The sequence below is a fragment of the Saccopteryx bilineata genome, chromosome 2 (assembly GCF_036850765.1).
Source record: "Saccopteryx bilineata isolate mSacBil1 chromosome 2, mSacBil1_pri_phased_curated, whole genome shotgun sequence".
Lineage (NCBI taxonomy): Eukaryota > Metazoa > Chordata > Mammalia > Chiroptera > Emballonuridae > Saccopteryx > Saccopteryx bilineata.
In genome coordinates, this window is record NC_089491.1 from 233,354,409 (window position 1) to 233,371,365 (window position 16,957).

At 39.5% G+C, this 16,957-nt stretch overlaps 1 protein-coding gene across 6 annotated transcripts in view; it reads right to left on the reverse strand.

Moving 5' to 3' along the window:
• Positions 1 to 16,957, reverse strand: part of USP16 (ubiquitin specific peptidase 16) — a 29,264-nt gene that overhangs the window by 12,088 nt on the left and 219 nt on the right. For 3 of the 6 annotated variants that reach the window (XM_066259575.1, XM_066259573.1, XM_066259570.1), the window contains exons 2-10: positions 13,854 to 13,955; positions 11,446 to 11,624; positions 8,154 to 8,257; positions 5,707 to 5,810; positions 4,720 to 4,904; positions 3,726 to 3,821; positions 2,628 to 2,758; positions 2,247 to 2,334; positions 954 to 1,032 (exon numbers count right to left, since the gene is read on the reverse strand). In XM_066259575.1, the coding sequence (XP_066115672.1) occupies positions 954 to 1,032; positions 2,247 to 2,334; positions 2,628 to 2,758; positions 3,726 to 3,821; positions 4,720 to 4,904; positions 5,707 to 5,810; positions 8,154 to 8,257; positions 11,446 to 11,624; positions 13,854 to 13,914 (1,027 nt within the window). In that variant the 5' untranslated portion in view covers positions 13,915 to 13,955. Of the gene's footprint in view, positions 1 to 953; positions 1,033 to 2,246; positions 2,335 to 2,627; positions 2,759 to 3,725; positions 3,822 to 4,719; positions 4,905 to 5,706; positions 5,811 to 8,153; positions 8,280 to 11,445; positions 11,625 to 13,853; positions 13,956 to 16,221; positions 16,416 to 16,480; positions 16,787 to 16,957 lie in introns of those variants that run through there. The other 3 variants (XM_066259572.1, XM_066259571.1, XM_066259574.1) reach the window with 3 other exon arrangements.

Here is a 16,957-nt window from a genome sequence, read left to right on the forward strand (position 1 = left end):
ATATTCCAGCTCACTGCCACCTCCTGACAGTCTAACACTCAGCAGCAAACAGGAGAGAATGAATATATCTCAGCTCTAAGACTGAACTCCATTTAAAATCAAAATAAAACAAAGAAAAACCTTCTGGGAAACATACAAAATTCTCCTTTTATTTTCCTATGTTCCAGAAATAATCTTGATAAATTTACTAAGGTGATATAATTTTACTATCTGGTCACCCCTTTTACTAAATACATAAATTTATGTGCTTTATTCAAATAATAGATGTCAATTAATACAGAAACACATTTCATGAAAAGTAAGGACAGCAGGAAAGATTCTCTCTGTTACCATCCAGGCCCTAGAGGGCACCAAAGAGGCAAAGAGTTGCTGTGGCGATTCTGAACTGTGGTTTACAATACAGTAGCCACTAGTCACTGTGGCCATTTAAATCTAAATTTAAATTAAATAAAAATAAAAATTCAGCTCCTTAGTTGCACCAATCACATTTCAAAGGCTCGACAGACCACATGTGGCTTGTGGCTACTGTATGAGACAGAAGGGATGGAGAAGAGTTCCATCATCACAGAAAGTCCCACTGGACAGGGCAATGCTAAATCTTTACATTCCACACAATAATAAGAAAGACGTTAGCTCCCTGATTTATAAACCAGCTACTGACAACTCAGACAAAGCTAATTAGAAGTCTAAACTTTTGAAAAGTAAAATTGTGATGTCATCTTAGCTCCACCCTTTGTAAATTTCACTATAATATTGCATAAAAGGAACACAACAGAAGTTAAATTTTTTCTAAAATATGCACCTTTGGAGTATTGAACAATTTTTAAAAATCTGGTGCTAAAGAGAAATTATATGTTAATAGCTGTGGATGCAAAATACATGTGCCAGCATTGTGCCCCTAAGGGGCAGAGGGATTCAACTACAGTGGTTTAGTTCAAAAAGTCAGACATTACCTTTAACTTTATTTATTAGTTCTTCATCCAATTTTTCAGTAGAATTACCAAATGCTTTAAGAATTCCTTTACTCACTCTCTAAAAGTAATAAAATGAATATATGCATACTATTAAATTTAAAATTTTATAATTTTTCTTAGAAAATACGTGATCAAGTCAAGAAAGTGATCAAGAATTAGCTCCCCAAACTTACTGAATAACAACTAGTTATTTCTAAAATCACATTTTCAAAATTAATTCAAGGAGCTAAAAAGAATTCTGCTTATAAAACCACTAACCCATGAATAAAGGCATGGTCTTATTATTTCAAGATTTTAACCTACTCAAACCAAAGCTTTCAGAACGTGCCCATCTCCTTGGAGAGAATCACTGAGACAGCATGTCCCAGAGGCAGACTAGCTAACCAAGAGCTAGAGGGAAAGACTCTAGCACTGCCAGCCCAGCCCCTCCATCACTGGGTGGGCAAACCAAGCACTCAATCTCCTACAGCCTAGCTCTAGATGCTGTGCAGAAAGGGAATGAGAAAGCATCTACACCTCACAGAATGGTTGTAAAAGCTGATAAGGCCATTCATATAAAATACTAAGAACAGTCCGTGACATTAAGAGCAAAATAAGTAGTACTCGTTATCACTACATTATTCTATTATTAATTACATTTGCGTGCCCAAATGTTACTTTCCATCCTGGCAGTTATAAAAACTTCAAAAGGCATCGAAACTTTCCTGCTTACATAATGAATGAATATACAGTATGTCCTCACTTAACATCGTCAATAGATTTTGTGACTTTAAGCAAAATGACATATAATAAAACCAATTTTACCATCAGTTAATTGATATAAAGAACAGTTAACTACTAAGGCATCTCATCAACATTATAATAAAATGTGGAACAAAATGACATTATTCATTGTTGTTCATTATTTGAGGACTGCTGTGCTGGATCACACTCAGAATCAAAGCAAGGGCGTTTGACCAGGAACCGTGCTGGCAGACAGTCCCTACTCTCTGTAGAAGTCTGTGTGCAGGCCTGGGCGTCAGAACCCTAAAGAACCGTAATGCTAGAAATGTCATACTAAGTAGAGCGTCGTGAAAAGGGGAATCATTTCTAACTCTCTTCATTCTACTGACTAAATCATACTGGTTGAAATGGCTGGTGTACAAAAAAATTTTTTCAATCCAATGGCCTCAAAAAATGATTTTCATTGCTTTAAAACTACCCTTAAAATAGCAAATGACAGATGAGTTGATGAAATGAGACTATAAAATACACTGGTCTGAATATGCTAACTTGGTGTTCTTCCGCTCTCATTCCATCCAACAAGTATCGAAGCAGCTCCTGGCTGTCCTGCTGCTGGTAGCCTTTAAAGCGCACCGCTCTACAGGAAAGAGACAGAAAGAAAAGCAATGATGAGTCTACTAAAATGTGAAACATATCCATACAAAATCCTAAGCTCATATCTCAATCTTAAAGTGTTTTAGTTTCTCAAAGTTTCTATTTACTCCAGCAACACCAATGGCACATTTTGTTTTTTCAAAAAGTACATATTTTTTAATCCAAATGAAATAAAGGATGCTTTAATGTAGATACTGCGTTGGCTCTAGTGCTATGAATTTTCACAGAAATTCTCATCTCTGACACACTGACAGCACAGTCAACACAGATACTCACTTTTTACAGACTTGGGAAAAGAGTTCCTTAGGTGTCACAATTCCCTTTTTGGTCTCTTGCATCTCAGTGAGAAATTGGCTCATGGCCAAAGTAAGAGGGCCTGGAGGCTCAAGGTTAATTTCCAAGGGCTCCTGAATATGGGAACAAAATATACTTTCTTCATTCCAATTTTGGAATCATTTATTTTATCAAAATATAATTAGTCAACCTATACTGTCTATGTTCCTGACAGAGCTGTCCATTTAAAAGTTCAAAATGCACATCAAAAGGTATAGAAAGTTTCTGATCAAAACACTGTTTTATGAAGGATTCAGTTCTAGCTTAGTTTTAGATTATCAGGAACTTATACTACCTAAGCAGTAAAAGTCCTAAAGCAATATGTGAATAATAACAATGGAGCCCGAATTGTGGTGGTACAATGGATAGAGCGTCAATCTGGGACACTGAGGACCCAGGTTCGAAACCCCAAGGTTGCTGGCTTGGGCGCAGGCTTATCCAGCTTGAGCATGGGATTGTCAGCGCGGTTGTCAGCTTGAGCATAGGATCATAGACATGACCCAATGGTTGCTGGCTTGAAGCCGAAGGTCTCTGCCTTGAGCCCAGGTCACTGGCTTGAGCACAAAGGTCACTGGCTTGATCCCAAGGTTGCTGGCTTTAGCAAGGGGTCACTGACTCAGGTGGAGGCCCTCGGTCAAGGCACATATGAGAAAACAAAGAACTAAAGTGCTGCTACTATGAATTGATACTTTTCATCTCTCTCCCTTCCTGTCTGTCTCTGTGTTTGTCTGTCTCTATCTCTCACAAATAAATAAATAAAAACAACAGTGGATAAGGTAAAACTCATTTGGCTATACATTTGCACGCCTAAAACTTCACAAATATCAACAACATTCCCAAGAAGGAAGTCAAACACTAAATCACAGCAGAACACAGCAAATCAATGTAAAGGCCCCTTATAATCTGTTAGTCTGAAAATCTCTAACTTGGTAGCCTAAACAAAACAAACAAAAAAGGTGAAAATGAGCCTGAATGCTTTGAAATAACTTAAAATATAGACAGAGAGGAAAATTACTGATCATAACATTCTGAAGTACATACTGTTAGTGCCAAATCAGGTGGTTCAATTTTTACAATCATTCCAGACATTTTTACTTCTTTTAGTAGTTCTCTAAGCATTGGTGTTTGTGACAAATTCTGAAATGTAAGATGGAAAAGCAAAGTTATCTAAAGACAAGAGACCATTCTATCCAAACAGAAAGTCACTACCAATATCGCAATTTTTATGTCTATCTGGGAAACAAAAGTAATGGCTGCTCTTCTCCCCACTCTCTCTGCCTCATCAACACCTCAGTGCTGGGCATACTCAGCACCTGGGAAGGGCATTCCCCCCATCAACCCTTCTACCACCATGGTTCTCTCACCACCATGTACCCACTTGTAAGTAAGGGTCTGTTCCTACACTGGGTTAGCCCATGCTCCCCACCAAAGCCAAGGGGTTTATTTCATTTTTGTGTGTGTATATTTTTCTGAAATGAGAAGCGGGAGGCAGAGAGACAGACTCCTGTATATGCCCAACCGGGATCCACCTGGCATGCCCATTAGGAGGCGATGCTCTGCCCATCTGGGCCATTGCTCCATCACAACAGAAGCCATTCTAGCACCTGAGGCGGAGGCCATGGAGCCATCCTCAGCGCCTGGGCCAACTTTGCTTCAATGGAGCCTTGGCTGCAGAAGGGGAAGAGTGCTAGAGAGTAGAGAGAAGGGAGAGGAGGAGGGGTAGAGAAGCAGATGGGCATTTCTCCTGTGTGCCCTGACCAGGAATTGAACCCAGGACTTCCACATGCGGGGCCAACGCCCTACCACTGAGCCAACCGGCCAGGGCCACCGAAGCCAAGTTTTATGAGGACAGCAGTCATGTTGTTTTGAACCCTACTGCACCCTAGTGCTCAGCACAGTTTACTGACCTCAAAGTAAGCATTTCCTTAAGTTTTCTTTGAAAATATAAAATAAATTACGTAGGAGGAGACACTCCATACGCCAAGTCATAAATATGGAATTCTGGGTTTTTAGAGGAGGAAACTTAACAGTGCACCTGCATGACAGCATTGAAGAAACATGTATTTCCCAAATTACTGAGTCCTTTCACAGTTATTTGAGAAGTAAAATTCATGGGAGTTTCTTTAGCCATGTTTTCCCTTTTCTCTTTCTCTTGTTCATTTTTACTTTCCTTTTCTGATTTTTTATTTTCAAGTTCAATGTTACCATTATCTTTTGTTGCTTTAGAGGGAAAAAAAAAGAAGAAAAATCAATTTAGCAAAATCTATAATACAGCCATACCAAATACAAAGTTATACTTGGGACAGAGTACTAGAATGTGTGAATTCTAATATCACTCTAAAATCATTTGCCACCTGTTTGATTTTAAATGTGTTCTAATAAATATAGGTAAATTACCATGGAGAGAGAAAAACCAATAAAAAAATATTCAAAACTGATGTAAGCCTCAGTCTGACAAAACCAAACAGGATATGCTTTAGCATAATCTCCTTTTTTAATGCACAAAAGTTTATTATAAATAAGCATACTTACCTTGTGAAATGAGAATATAAAGCAATCAAGTAAAAAATGTGGACACGAAATTAAATTTTTAATAAATTCCATGGGTCAAAAACAAATCCTAAAGTTAGGAACAAACAATTCTGGCTCTGTCAAAAGTACTTCTGTGACTGTGAAAATATAAACAACTTAGCTAATAATGTATACCAACCCCAATTTAATTATGTATGAAAAATACCCGAGAAGAGCACTTGACTCCTGGCTAAAGCAGGTCTACCTAAAGCCCTAAAGCAGGGCATGCCTGCTCATCAGTCAGTCCAGGCTCCTCATAACATCTGACCAGATTATATCTCAGATTCTCTACTAACACCTCAGAATTATCTGTATTCTCAGTTCTATTTTGAAACCAACAATAGTTTCATAGTTTGAAATCAACCATAATCAATGTTACTCAGCTATTACTCTAAGCATCAGCAGATAAGTCTGCATTGTACTATATGTCAAGAAACAAATTTTTTTTTACCTGATTCTGTAGTTGTAACACGGGCTTGTTTCCTAATAAAATCAACCAGTTGACCCAATCGGTTTGAACTACAGTACTGGACCTCTTCATCACATAGGTAACACCTGTGTCCAAAAGACCATAGAGAAAAGTGATAAACTGATAACCAAAACGGGAGACAAATTATATATAATTCCTGGAATTCAAAGTATGTAACCATCAAATTATTCTGCTAGAAAAACTGAATATAAAACTTGTATGTTTTCTTTTTTTTTTTTTTTTTGTATTTTTCTGAAGCTGGAAACGGGGAGAGACAGTCAGACTCCGCATGCGCCCGACCGGGATCCACCCGGCACGCCCACCAGGGGCGAGGCACTGCCGAGACCAGAGCCATTCTAGCGCCTGGGGCAGAGGTCAAGGAGCCATCCCCAGCGCCCGGGCCACCTTTGCTCCAATGGAGCCTTGGCTGCGGGAGGGGAAGAGAGAGACAGAGAGGAAGGAGGGGGGTGGGGAGAAGCAAATGGGCGCTTCTCCTATGTGCCCTGGCCGGAAATCGAACCCGGGTCCCCTGCACGCCAGGCCCCCGCACGCCAGGCCGACACTCTACCGCTGAGCCAACCGGCCAGGGCCTGTTTTCTTGAAGACTACCCATATTAACTCTGGGTACTATTAATATGATTAGCCCAACTTATGGCTAGCTATAAATACTGTGAAAAAAACCATTTTGCTGAAATGGCTATTTATAACATTAAAATCAATCATTTTTTCTATATATATTTTAAAGTACAAAACTACATTATCAGAATTAACAAGTTTTATAATTGACATAATGTTTGGAGAACACTGCTGTAGAAATGGTTTTTAAAGATGTAAAAAAATTTTTTTTGCCTGACCCATGGTGACACAATGAATAGAGCGGGGGTCGGGAACCTTTTTGGCTGAGAGAGCCATGAATGCCACATATTTTAAAATGTAATTCCGTGAGAGCCATACAACGACCCGTGTGCGTTAAGCATTATCCAATAAAAATTTGGTGGTGTCCCGGAGTACAGCTGTGATTGGCTCCAGCCACCCGCAACCATGAACATGAGTGGTAAGAAATGAATGGGTTATAATATACATAAAAATGTTTTATATTTTTAACATTTTTTTATTAAAGATTTGTCTGCGAGCCAGATGCAGCCATCAAAAGAGCCACATCTGGCTTGCAAGCCATAGGTTCCCGACCCCTGGAATAGAGTATCAACCTGGGACACTGAGGTCTTAGGTTCAAAACCTCAAGGTTGCCAGCTTGAGCCCAGGCTCATCAACATGATCCTGGGGTTGCTGGGTTAAGCCCTAAGGTCGCTGGCTTGAACAAGGAGTTACTGGCTCTGCTGGACCCCTCGCCCCCATCAAGGCACATATGAGAAGCAATCAATGAACAACTAAAGTGAAGCAACTAGCAACTATGAGTTGATGCTATTCATCGTTCTCCCCTCCTCTCTCTCTCTCAAAAGAAAATGTGAAAAAAAATTTTAACTTTTTTATAATTGATTTTAGAGAGAAAGGAAGGGATAGAGATCAAAAGAAACATCAATTTATCATTCCACTTATTTGTGCATTCATTGGTTGATTTTTTTTTTTTTTTTAGCGAGAGAGAGGGATAAACAGAGATAGACAGGAAGGAAGAGAGAGGAGAAGCATCAATTCATAGTTGTGGCACCTTAGCTGTTCATTGATTACTTTCTCAGATGTTCCTTGACAGGAGGGCTCCAGACAAGCCAGTGACCCCTTGCTCAAGCCAGCAACTTGGGCTCATGCCAGCAACCTTGGGCTTAAAGCCAGTGACCATCGGGTCACATCTATGATCCCATTCTCAAGCCAGCGACCCCGCACTCAAGCTGGATGAGCCGTGCTCAAGCTGGCAACCTTGGGGTTTCAAATCTGGGTCCACTGCCGTCCCAGGCCAATGCTCCACCCACTACACCACTGCCTTATCAGGCCATTGGTTGATTCTTGCGTGTGCCCTGACAGGGACAGAACCTGCAACCTTGGCTTAAGACAATGCTCTAACCAACTGAGCTACCCAGCCAGAGTAACAATTTATTTTAATGATGTTAAAATATAGGAAATACACATAAAAGCCTGACATTTATTTTCATGCAAATTCACTGTCAAAGTTTTACAGTCTCAGTATCTTAAATTTGTTCTTCGTGTCCCAATTTTCAAACTAAAAACCACCTACCATATGCTTTACAGTATCACAAGAAAAAGGATGAAGATTCCTAAGTCTTCCACATACTACGATTTTTGAGTTTGTACAATAATAAGCAAAAGCTTCTTATAACATTACATTCTCTAAGCTTCTGAAAGTGATAGTATTTAAACAAAAATTTTAACTTTCTTGCTTCTTACACATTTCAAATACCTCCATTCTTCAATATTTCAAATACTTTCCTGTCCCTGGGGCAGGAGTTGAAACTCACCAGACACTCCAGTTGTCCAGACTCAGAACTAGACAGTGCGGTTCAGACCTCGGGGTCAGGTAGTGCTTCAGAGCGTGCTGCTCCTGAGAGTTCCTGCCACAACCCTGGGGGACCATCATCATAAATCTCAAGGCCACAAAAATTCACCAAAAGAGGAGAGTTCATAATTGATAATGAACAAGAAAATGGTTCAAGAAATTCTGCCATTCCAACAATTTTGAAAATAAAATGTTAGACTCTAATACATACTGTTAAAGACTCTAAAGACATAACTACATACTTAGGTGTGTAGAAAACCATGCACTAAAAGCACTCTTCCTCTATAACCTGCCTTTTACCATCCCAACCGAACCATGCTAATGTGTCATTCACTAGGTCTAGTTTGCACTCCGTATCGGCTTGCTCAGTAGTATTTTCTTTGTTCACATACATATTTTTTCAGTTTAATGTTCCTAAGACAAACCTGTTCATTTACTTGATTCAGAAATTTTTAAATTGCTCTTAAATGTCTAAGCAACAAACCTGACACCCTCTGACCCCAAGCTACCTCTTCAAAGTTAATTCCCATCACTTTCCTCTTCACGTTCCATCAACCAGCTAAATATACTTGGCACCATCACATTAACACCATGTTGTTTATTTACATTATTCCTTTTGTCTGGAGTCCTCTACCATCACTGCCACTGATCAAACCCACCCAGACTTCAGGACCTTGCTCAAAGGCTACCTCCTCTCAGAAGAATTACACTTATCATCCCAGATGAAAAAAAATCATGTTCTCCCAGTAAACACACTCCTACCAAATAATGGTGTCAATTCCTGATGGCGTTATTTTCTACCTTATGTTAAAGCTGTTTGTGTTTATATTCATTTTCCCTTGAAATGTAAATCCTAAAGGCACAAAAAATAAGTTAATCTTTCTATTATCAAAAATATCTAGCAAGTGGGAGGTCAATAAGCATTAATTGAACACATTAATGACATATTTTTACCTATCAGATCTACAGTCTTGTAAAAGAACATGATGAGAGTCCTGCCTGCAGCTGGTTAAATCACAGCTGAGAAATCCATCTGGACTGTGTGTCTGGCTGAACCAGGCCATCAACTTCCTTGGACTGCACTACAGTAAGTGGTCCTGTTTCTACTGCAACTAAAAATTTACTTTGGAGTGGAAATATTTTTTAATGGCTTCTAATCCTTTAACCATGGTATCAAATACTATTGATTTAATTTATCCCACTCAACATTTAATTATAAAATGAATTAAATTTAATATTAATTTTGAGAATTACACCATTTGAGATCTGAAACATAACAATGAAATGAGTTGTCTTAAGACAACAGTTGAAAATCACTTGCTAACAGTGCAGAAGATAAGTACAGCAAAACAAAAGGTAAAGTTAATACTGACAGTAGGAATTAAAAAGGAAGCAAACATAAAATGTATAATACAAAATGTATTCTGGAAAATTCAAAGTAGCAAAATATACTCATGCTCACCATTCGTATTTAAGAGGTTCAATGAAAACCTTTCAAATACAAGCAAATAAATATGTTCTTTGCTAACAATTTTAATTGTCTAACCATAACATCACTCTTCACCTATTGGAATGACTACAAATGCTGTGACAGTACTAAACTGTCACAGAGAACGTGGGTCACTTGCACCCCTGCCCCCCCGGTAGGAATATAAAACGGCATAGCCACTCTGGAAAACAGTTTGTCAGTTTCTTTAAAAACCAGACATTTAATTTATCACAACCCAGTAATTGCACTCTTAGACATTTTTCCTAGAGAAATGAACTCTTAAATTCACATAAATACTTGTTCACAAATGTTCACAACAGCTTCATAACTGCCAAAAAATGGGACCAGCCCAGACATCCTACAAAAGGTGAACAGTTAAACACACTATGATACATTTGCTCTGTGAAATACTAATTGGCAATAAAAAAGAACAATTGCTACACACACTTGGATGAATCTTTGGTGATTATGTAAGTGAAAAAAGCTAGTCACAAAATATATACTGTATGGTTCCATAAACATATATACTGTATGGTTCCATATACATAAGTTTTTAAATGATAAAATTTTAGAAATGGAGAAGAGATAAGTGGTTGCCTGGGGCTGAGGGGAAGGATGGCAGGAGGGAAGTGGGTGTGGTTATAAAAGAGCAACATGAGATCAACGTGATGTCAGAACCTTTCAGTACCTTAACTACAATACTGGATATGGAGGTCTCTCACACACACAATCCAAAACAGTTAACTCGGGAGACCTGAGATTGAGGGTTGTATCAAGGTTAATAATCTGTTGGTGATATTATACTATAGTTTTGTAAAATGTTACCACTAGAAGAAACTGGGCAAAGTATATAGAGATAGCTCCGTATTATTTCTCAAAAATTTTTTTATTTTTTATTTATTTATTCATTTATTTTAGAGAGGAGAGAAGGAGGGAGGGGGGAGAAGAGTAGGAAGCATCAACTCCCATATGTGCCTTGACCAGGCAAGCACAAGGTTTCGAATTGGCAACTTCAGCATTTGAGGTTGACACTTTATCCACTGCACCACCACAGGTCAAGCTCTGTATTATTTCTTATACTTCATGTGAATCCATAATTATCTCAATAAAACTTCAATTTAAAAGCAAATAAAAATACCGGTCTCCACCTCATCTTCAAGCTTCATGACAGCACTGGCTGGTAGCCCGGTTTTCTAATATATAAACCTAACTTGCCACCACTAAGGGGCACTAAGAGACCCTGACCTCTGCACCATGGCATACCTGTGAGCTAGCTGTTCTGCCACCCAGCTAGCTCCACCGCCAAGACCAAGGTTCTACTTCCCCCAGGTGCAAGGACACAGGCTCACAGCTGTTTGTCCATCACCAGAATTATCCTCAGAGAAAGGGAGCTGCCTTGCCCAAGGTTAACCCCCTACCCCAGCCCACCCCCCAGAGGCAGCCCAAATCTAAGGACTGGTTTATGCACAGGTACCAAGGCCACAGCTAATCCTGGGATCAGCTGAGGCCGAGGCCCTGCAGCTCTGCCTTTTTGCTCTCCCTCTGCCTAATCCTGCTTCCCTCATGGACTTCCCACTGTAAACAGTGAGAACACATTCCCATAAACCACCTTATTGTCACAAATCTCAGGCTCAGCACCTGTTCCCCAGGGAATATGACCTATGCTAGCTGACATCCTACTTCCCCACTCTGCGCTTAGATCACACCTTCTAAAAAAAGTTTAAAGGGTTTATGAAATCCCACACTGATCAAAACCAAAGCATACCTGATGGCCACACTTAAGACACAGCCAAACTGAAGGGTTTTCTTCTGTTTCTTCTTCAGATTTATCTTTCACTTTATTGTCCGTCTTACAGTCTTGACAAATGTTCCATTTCACATTCACTAAAGCTTTTTTCAAACTACCTTGTTCCAGTCCTTTTCTAATATGTCTGCACACAGGTTCTATTAAAACAAACAACACAGGAGCATATGAGGGAAAACACAACTTTCTACACAGAATCTTAAAGTTCACCCTTCATTTGAACTTCAAAAATGAATTTATACACAAATTGTTAGTCTGAAAACTTAAATTCTGTTTGATATTTGAGTATCAGTTGATTATGTGAGATTTTATACAAATTTTTAAATTTTGCTTTTTTTGTAGTCCTAGGTATTATCACCATCAGCCCAAATTTTACTTCAATTAACTATTTCATTTAAATAAGACCTTTTATCATATTTATTATTCTCTTCATTTAAAAATGTTTGTAGAGAAGGTCTTCTGTTCAGTCGGTAGGCCCAATGCCAAGATAGGTGCCAAGGACCTAGAGGTGACCGAGCCTTAGCTCTTCTTGATGAATAGCCCACACTCTGGCAGGAGAAGCAGATACATAAATAAATGTACAGGAACCTCCAAAACATGTTATACAATATGAGAAGGATACGGCCACCGAAAGTTTAACAACTATAGACAGTACAGTCAACAAAAGTTGCAATGTCTGTACAGTCTCAGAAGATATTAACTGTAATAAAAATAAGTACTTACTATCAGCCTGAGACTATGCTAAATGTTTTGCATGCATTATCTCATTTAATCTTTACAACTATCCTACCAGAAGTCACTGTTATCCCCAAAGACAGATGGGAAAACTAAAATTTCGTGGCCAAGGTCACACGGCTATGGAGGTTAAGCCAGAATTTGGTCTCGTATACTTTTTACCTCAAAGCTCACAGCCCAACCAGTGGTGGCGAAGTGGACAGAGTGTTGATCTGGGATGCTGAGGTCCCAGGTTCAAAACCCCGAGGCCACCAGCTTGAGCACACGCTCACAAGCTTGAGTGCGAGGTTGTCAGCTTGAACATGGGATCGCAGTCATAATCCCATGGTTGCTGGCTTAGGCCAAAGGATACTGGCTTTAAAACCAAGGTCGCTGGCTTGAGCAAGGGGTCACTGGCTTGGCTGGAGCCCCCCCCCCCCATCAAGGCACATATAAGCAGCAATAAATGAACAACTCAAGTGATACAACTACGAGTTGATGCTTCTCATCTCTCTCCCTTCTTGTCTGCCTTCCTGTCTCTCGCACACCAAAAAAACTAAAAAAAGCTCACTCTTCATTCTTTGCTCCAATGGAGCCTCAGCTGCGGGAGGGGAAGAGAGAGACAGAGAGGGAGGAGAGGGGGAGAGGTGGAGAAGCAGATGAGCGTTTCTCCTGTGTGCCCTGGCCAGGAATTGAACCCGGGACTCCTGCACGCCAGGCCGACGCTCTACCACTGAGCCAACTGGCCAGGACCAAACTATGACCTCAGAGAGTTAAAACAATCTGAAAGGATACATCTCAGAAACAAAGGCACGGGGTGTACAATGTAAAAGCGCATGCTCTCTCCTCAGAATAGTGGTCCCACATGTAACGGCAAGCAGCCTGAAAACACTGCTGGAACCAGGTCAACAGAGTGCTTTGCAAGCCACTCTAAAGGGCTTCAGTTGTTTCAGGGATCCAGGCGGTTTAGAAACTAGTCAAGTGGCATAATTAGCTTTATGTCCAGTGAACTTGCACCAAGAGACTATACATGCAAATGAGATCGTGTGAAAAACTACTAAATCCCAGTAAGCTGTCAATGAAACACAAACTAAAATGAAGATACCCTTTCAACTAGCAAACCAGCAAAGATTTTTACAACTGATTAATCAGTACTGATAAGAATTCAAGAAAATGGGCACTTTAGTATGCTGCTACAGGGCTTGTAAGTTAGTAAAACATTTCTGGAAGGCAATTTTTGCCAAAAGAACCAAAAGAGAACCAAAAGAACCTTGAAAATATTTATACCACTTAATTCAGCAATTCTACTTCTAGGATCTGTACTAAGAAGATAACTAGATATGCACAGAGATTTAGCTACAAAAAATGTTTACTGTCACTCCATTCAACACATTGAAAAGTCAAAGGTTACCTAAATGTGTAACACTGGACTAACAAATCATGAAATACGCAAGCACCCATGGTATTTTTCATCAATGGAATAATCGTGCCGTTAAAATGTTGAAGATATTAAATGGCATGTAATATATTTAAACATTGAGTTGAAATGCAAATTACAGAACATTAATGTACACTTTGATTCCATTTTTACACATTAAAATATGTCCATTTAGGAATATAAACATCACTTTAAAGGTTCAATTGGTGAAATATACCTAAAGATTCAGAAGAATCATCAATTGGAACAGTTTTTCCCTTTGTCCGTTTCTTTCCCATGTTGGCACTTTATGGATTACTTACTGACACAAAATAACAATCTAGAAAACAAGATAAGGTTAGCTTGATAAAAAAAAAAGGTCTGTTTATACTTCTCTAAGAGACAGTAACAGAACTCAGCCACAGATAACATTTTACATGTCTGTCACACACTATAATTCACGTCATGTAGTTTTCAATAAAACTCTGAAGTAGATAGAATAGATAGTATTGCTTCTGTTTCAAAATTTAGGAAACTGATTCTTAGCAAGGTTAAGAGGTTTACAGTAATGTAAAATAAAGGTCAGGAGAGAACTTCAGTCTTCTTACTTAGATCTTGAAAGTCTCAGCACTTCACACTATTTGGAATTCAACTTCTTGGTATGTAAGTGTGGAATGCTGGTGGCACTCAGATGATTTCCTTTCCTTCTAAGCTCCCTTTCTTAGTTCTGTAGTCAATGCAAGTTAAATTGATAATTTCTCTAAGAAAAATTAAATTCTGAAAACAAACTATTATAGGGATTATAAAATTTGCAAAATAATTTCAAGGCCAGATACAGAACAAATGGTACAGAGTTCTGCATTTACCACACAGATTTCCTATGGATATTATCTGATAAATGATTATAACTGCATTTTCAATTATTTACATTATAAAATCACTTTGGAGTACTATGACAAGTCCAGCTGCACATCAGACCTGCACCTCTTTCATCAACAATTCAAAATTAGCAAATATGAAAAGTAATGAACATACATACAGGTGTACCTAACTTTAAATAAAAGTAATGATTTTGAAAAGTTGTACTTAACATACATCACAATAACTTAGTGTCAAAATCACTTTACTGTCAATAACAGTTATTTGACCTAGGATGCTTATTAAAATTCTAATCACATAAGTGGAAATCAGATATGGAATATGTTTTGAAAACACTTCCCAACTAATTCTGGTACTTGGATGTCCCCCTATCCTGTTTTAGAGTCTTACAAGTACTCTTCTTTTAGCTCTTGATGAATTAGCTGAATTAAAGGAAAAATTAGTGCCACATCAAGAAATTGTTAACCTTTCCAAAGATACTAAAAAATGTAACAAGGTTCTGTGTTTACAAAGTAAATGAATATACTAACAATAAAAGAATACAAAGTATATAGGTATATTAATACAAGGTATATTTTATGTACTTTTCTCACCCTAAAAAATAACATTTAACGTAATTTATTTCAGTGTTTTCAACTCCATATCAGCGGACCAATGCCTCTCCACCACAAATTTTGAGCCAGTTCACAAAAGTTAACCACTCTTCATACATCAGGGTGGTTAACTCTTTCATGGACCAGCAGTTGAAAACCATTGATTTAACTTATCTAGAATTGTAGATTGTAGGAGGAAAAAATAGCACTCAAGTTCTTGCCTCCACTCTGACCTGTGCTGTATTCTGGCACCAGATACTACTCCTTCCAATGATGCTGTTTCCATCACATCACTATCTTGATTGACAGCATTTAATACCTTTTCAGTCTACATTCCTGACCCTTGCACTCATGGTCCTTTATAAATTGTCCACAGTGCTCTGGCAATCCTGACTCTCATTACTTCTAAAAAAAACCACTAAAGTGTAATTATATGGTCCTTTTGATCTTCAGAGCCCTTTCATAATCATCTCATTTGCTTTCCACATCAACACTTTAAATGGAGCATTTCAGATGGCTTTCTGGAGCACACCCTACCTATATTCCTTCTCTGGCATGCATCTTTATTTTTATAAACTCGAAGGGTCCCCATGAGACTTGCAACCGGGAGAGCAATGGGCAGTGGCAGCTCCTCTAGGACTAACCCCTGAACCTCACTCCAAGGACCCTTTTCTCTGACTTCTCAGTGAGCCAGAGCAGCTCCTCCCAGGTTCTCTCTTGTTGCTTCTTCTATCCTAAGCCCTTCCTTGTTTTACTGTTCCCAGTTTTAATAAACATATTCTCCAAATCACCTGGAGAAAAAAAAAATGGAGTTTACTAAAGAAGGAAATTCAAAAACAAGATGGTAAAAGATCACAGTGTCTGAGATGGAACTAAAGGGCAGATCTTCCTTTCCCATTTCCAATCAATCTTTGGCACCTTCTCCAAAACAGCTTGCTCCCACCTCTATGCTTCCGATCGCTACCTGGGATATCTGTAAACTGGAAATATGTAATTACCCTACCAGGAATCTAAAGCCCTAGGAGAAAGACGTAGTTTGAGGCATTACTTCTGAATTGCCTATTAACATTAAAATAGTGTTAGTAGATCCTCAAGAAATACTTCCTGCATGGAAATAGAAAAAGAAAAGAGTACCTGACGCACAAAGGTATGCACAGAAGAATGAGGCGACCAAGTCCCCTTGAAAAAGAAAAGGGTAAAAAACGATGGAGTCTGCAGTGTGAAGGCAGACTGGTTTGAGGGCCTCAGCAGCCTGAACGCCAAAGGGAAACTTGAAAGACGAATTGTAATAGCTGCAGGGCGAGGACAGGGGGTTGACCTCAATGCTGTGGAAAGAGCGCCGATAAACTGTTAACTATAAAGGGTATCTAATAGAGTCATGAGAAGAGAGTACCGTGGGCACCGTCAGCTGTAAGACATCAATAAATCCTATCAAGGTTTTCAGATGAGTCTTCAGTTGACAACTGACTTCTTAACCAAGTGATTCTGCAGGACCCCACGCGAAATTTAAGTGGAAGAGGGTCGTGCCGGCTCTTGCTGAGCCAGGTCCTTCCCTGTCTGCCGTCCCAGGCTTCCCAGGCCTGCCCGGTTCCATTACAAATGGAAGCGTTCGGAAAACTGTTAGGTCTTAGACACGGCATCCCGTTTTGCATGGACTCGTCCTACCCCTGAGCATGGAGTCCAGGGGCGGAAGCCCTGCTTACACTGCCAGCCACCCCACCCCCCAACTGCTCGCCACCCTCGGGAGCCGCGTGTCCACAGGTGAGAGGGCGCCAGCACCGACAACTCATTGGCCAGCTCCTGGGAGTAACAGGACGTGAAGCCAATGAGGACGCGGTACCGGGCCAAGGCCGGGAACCGTGTTTAAAGC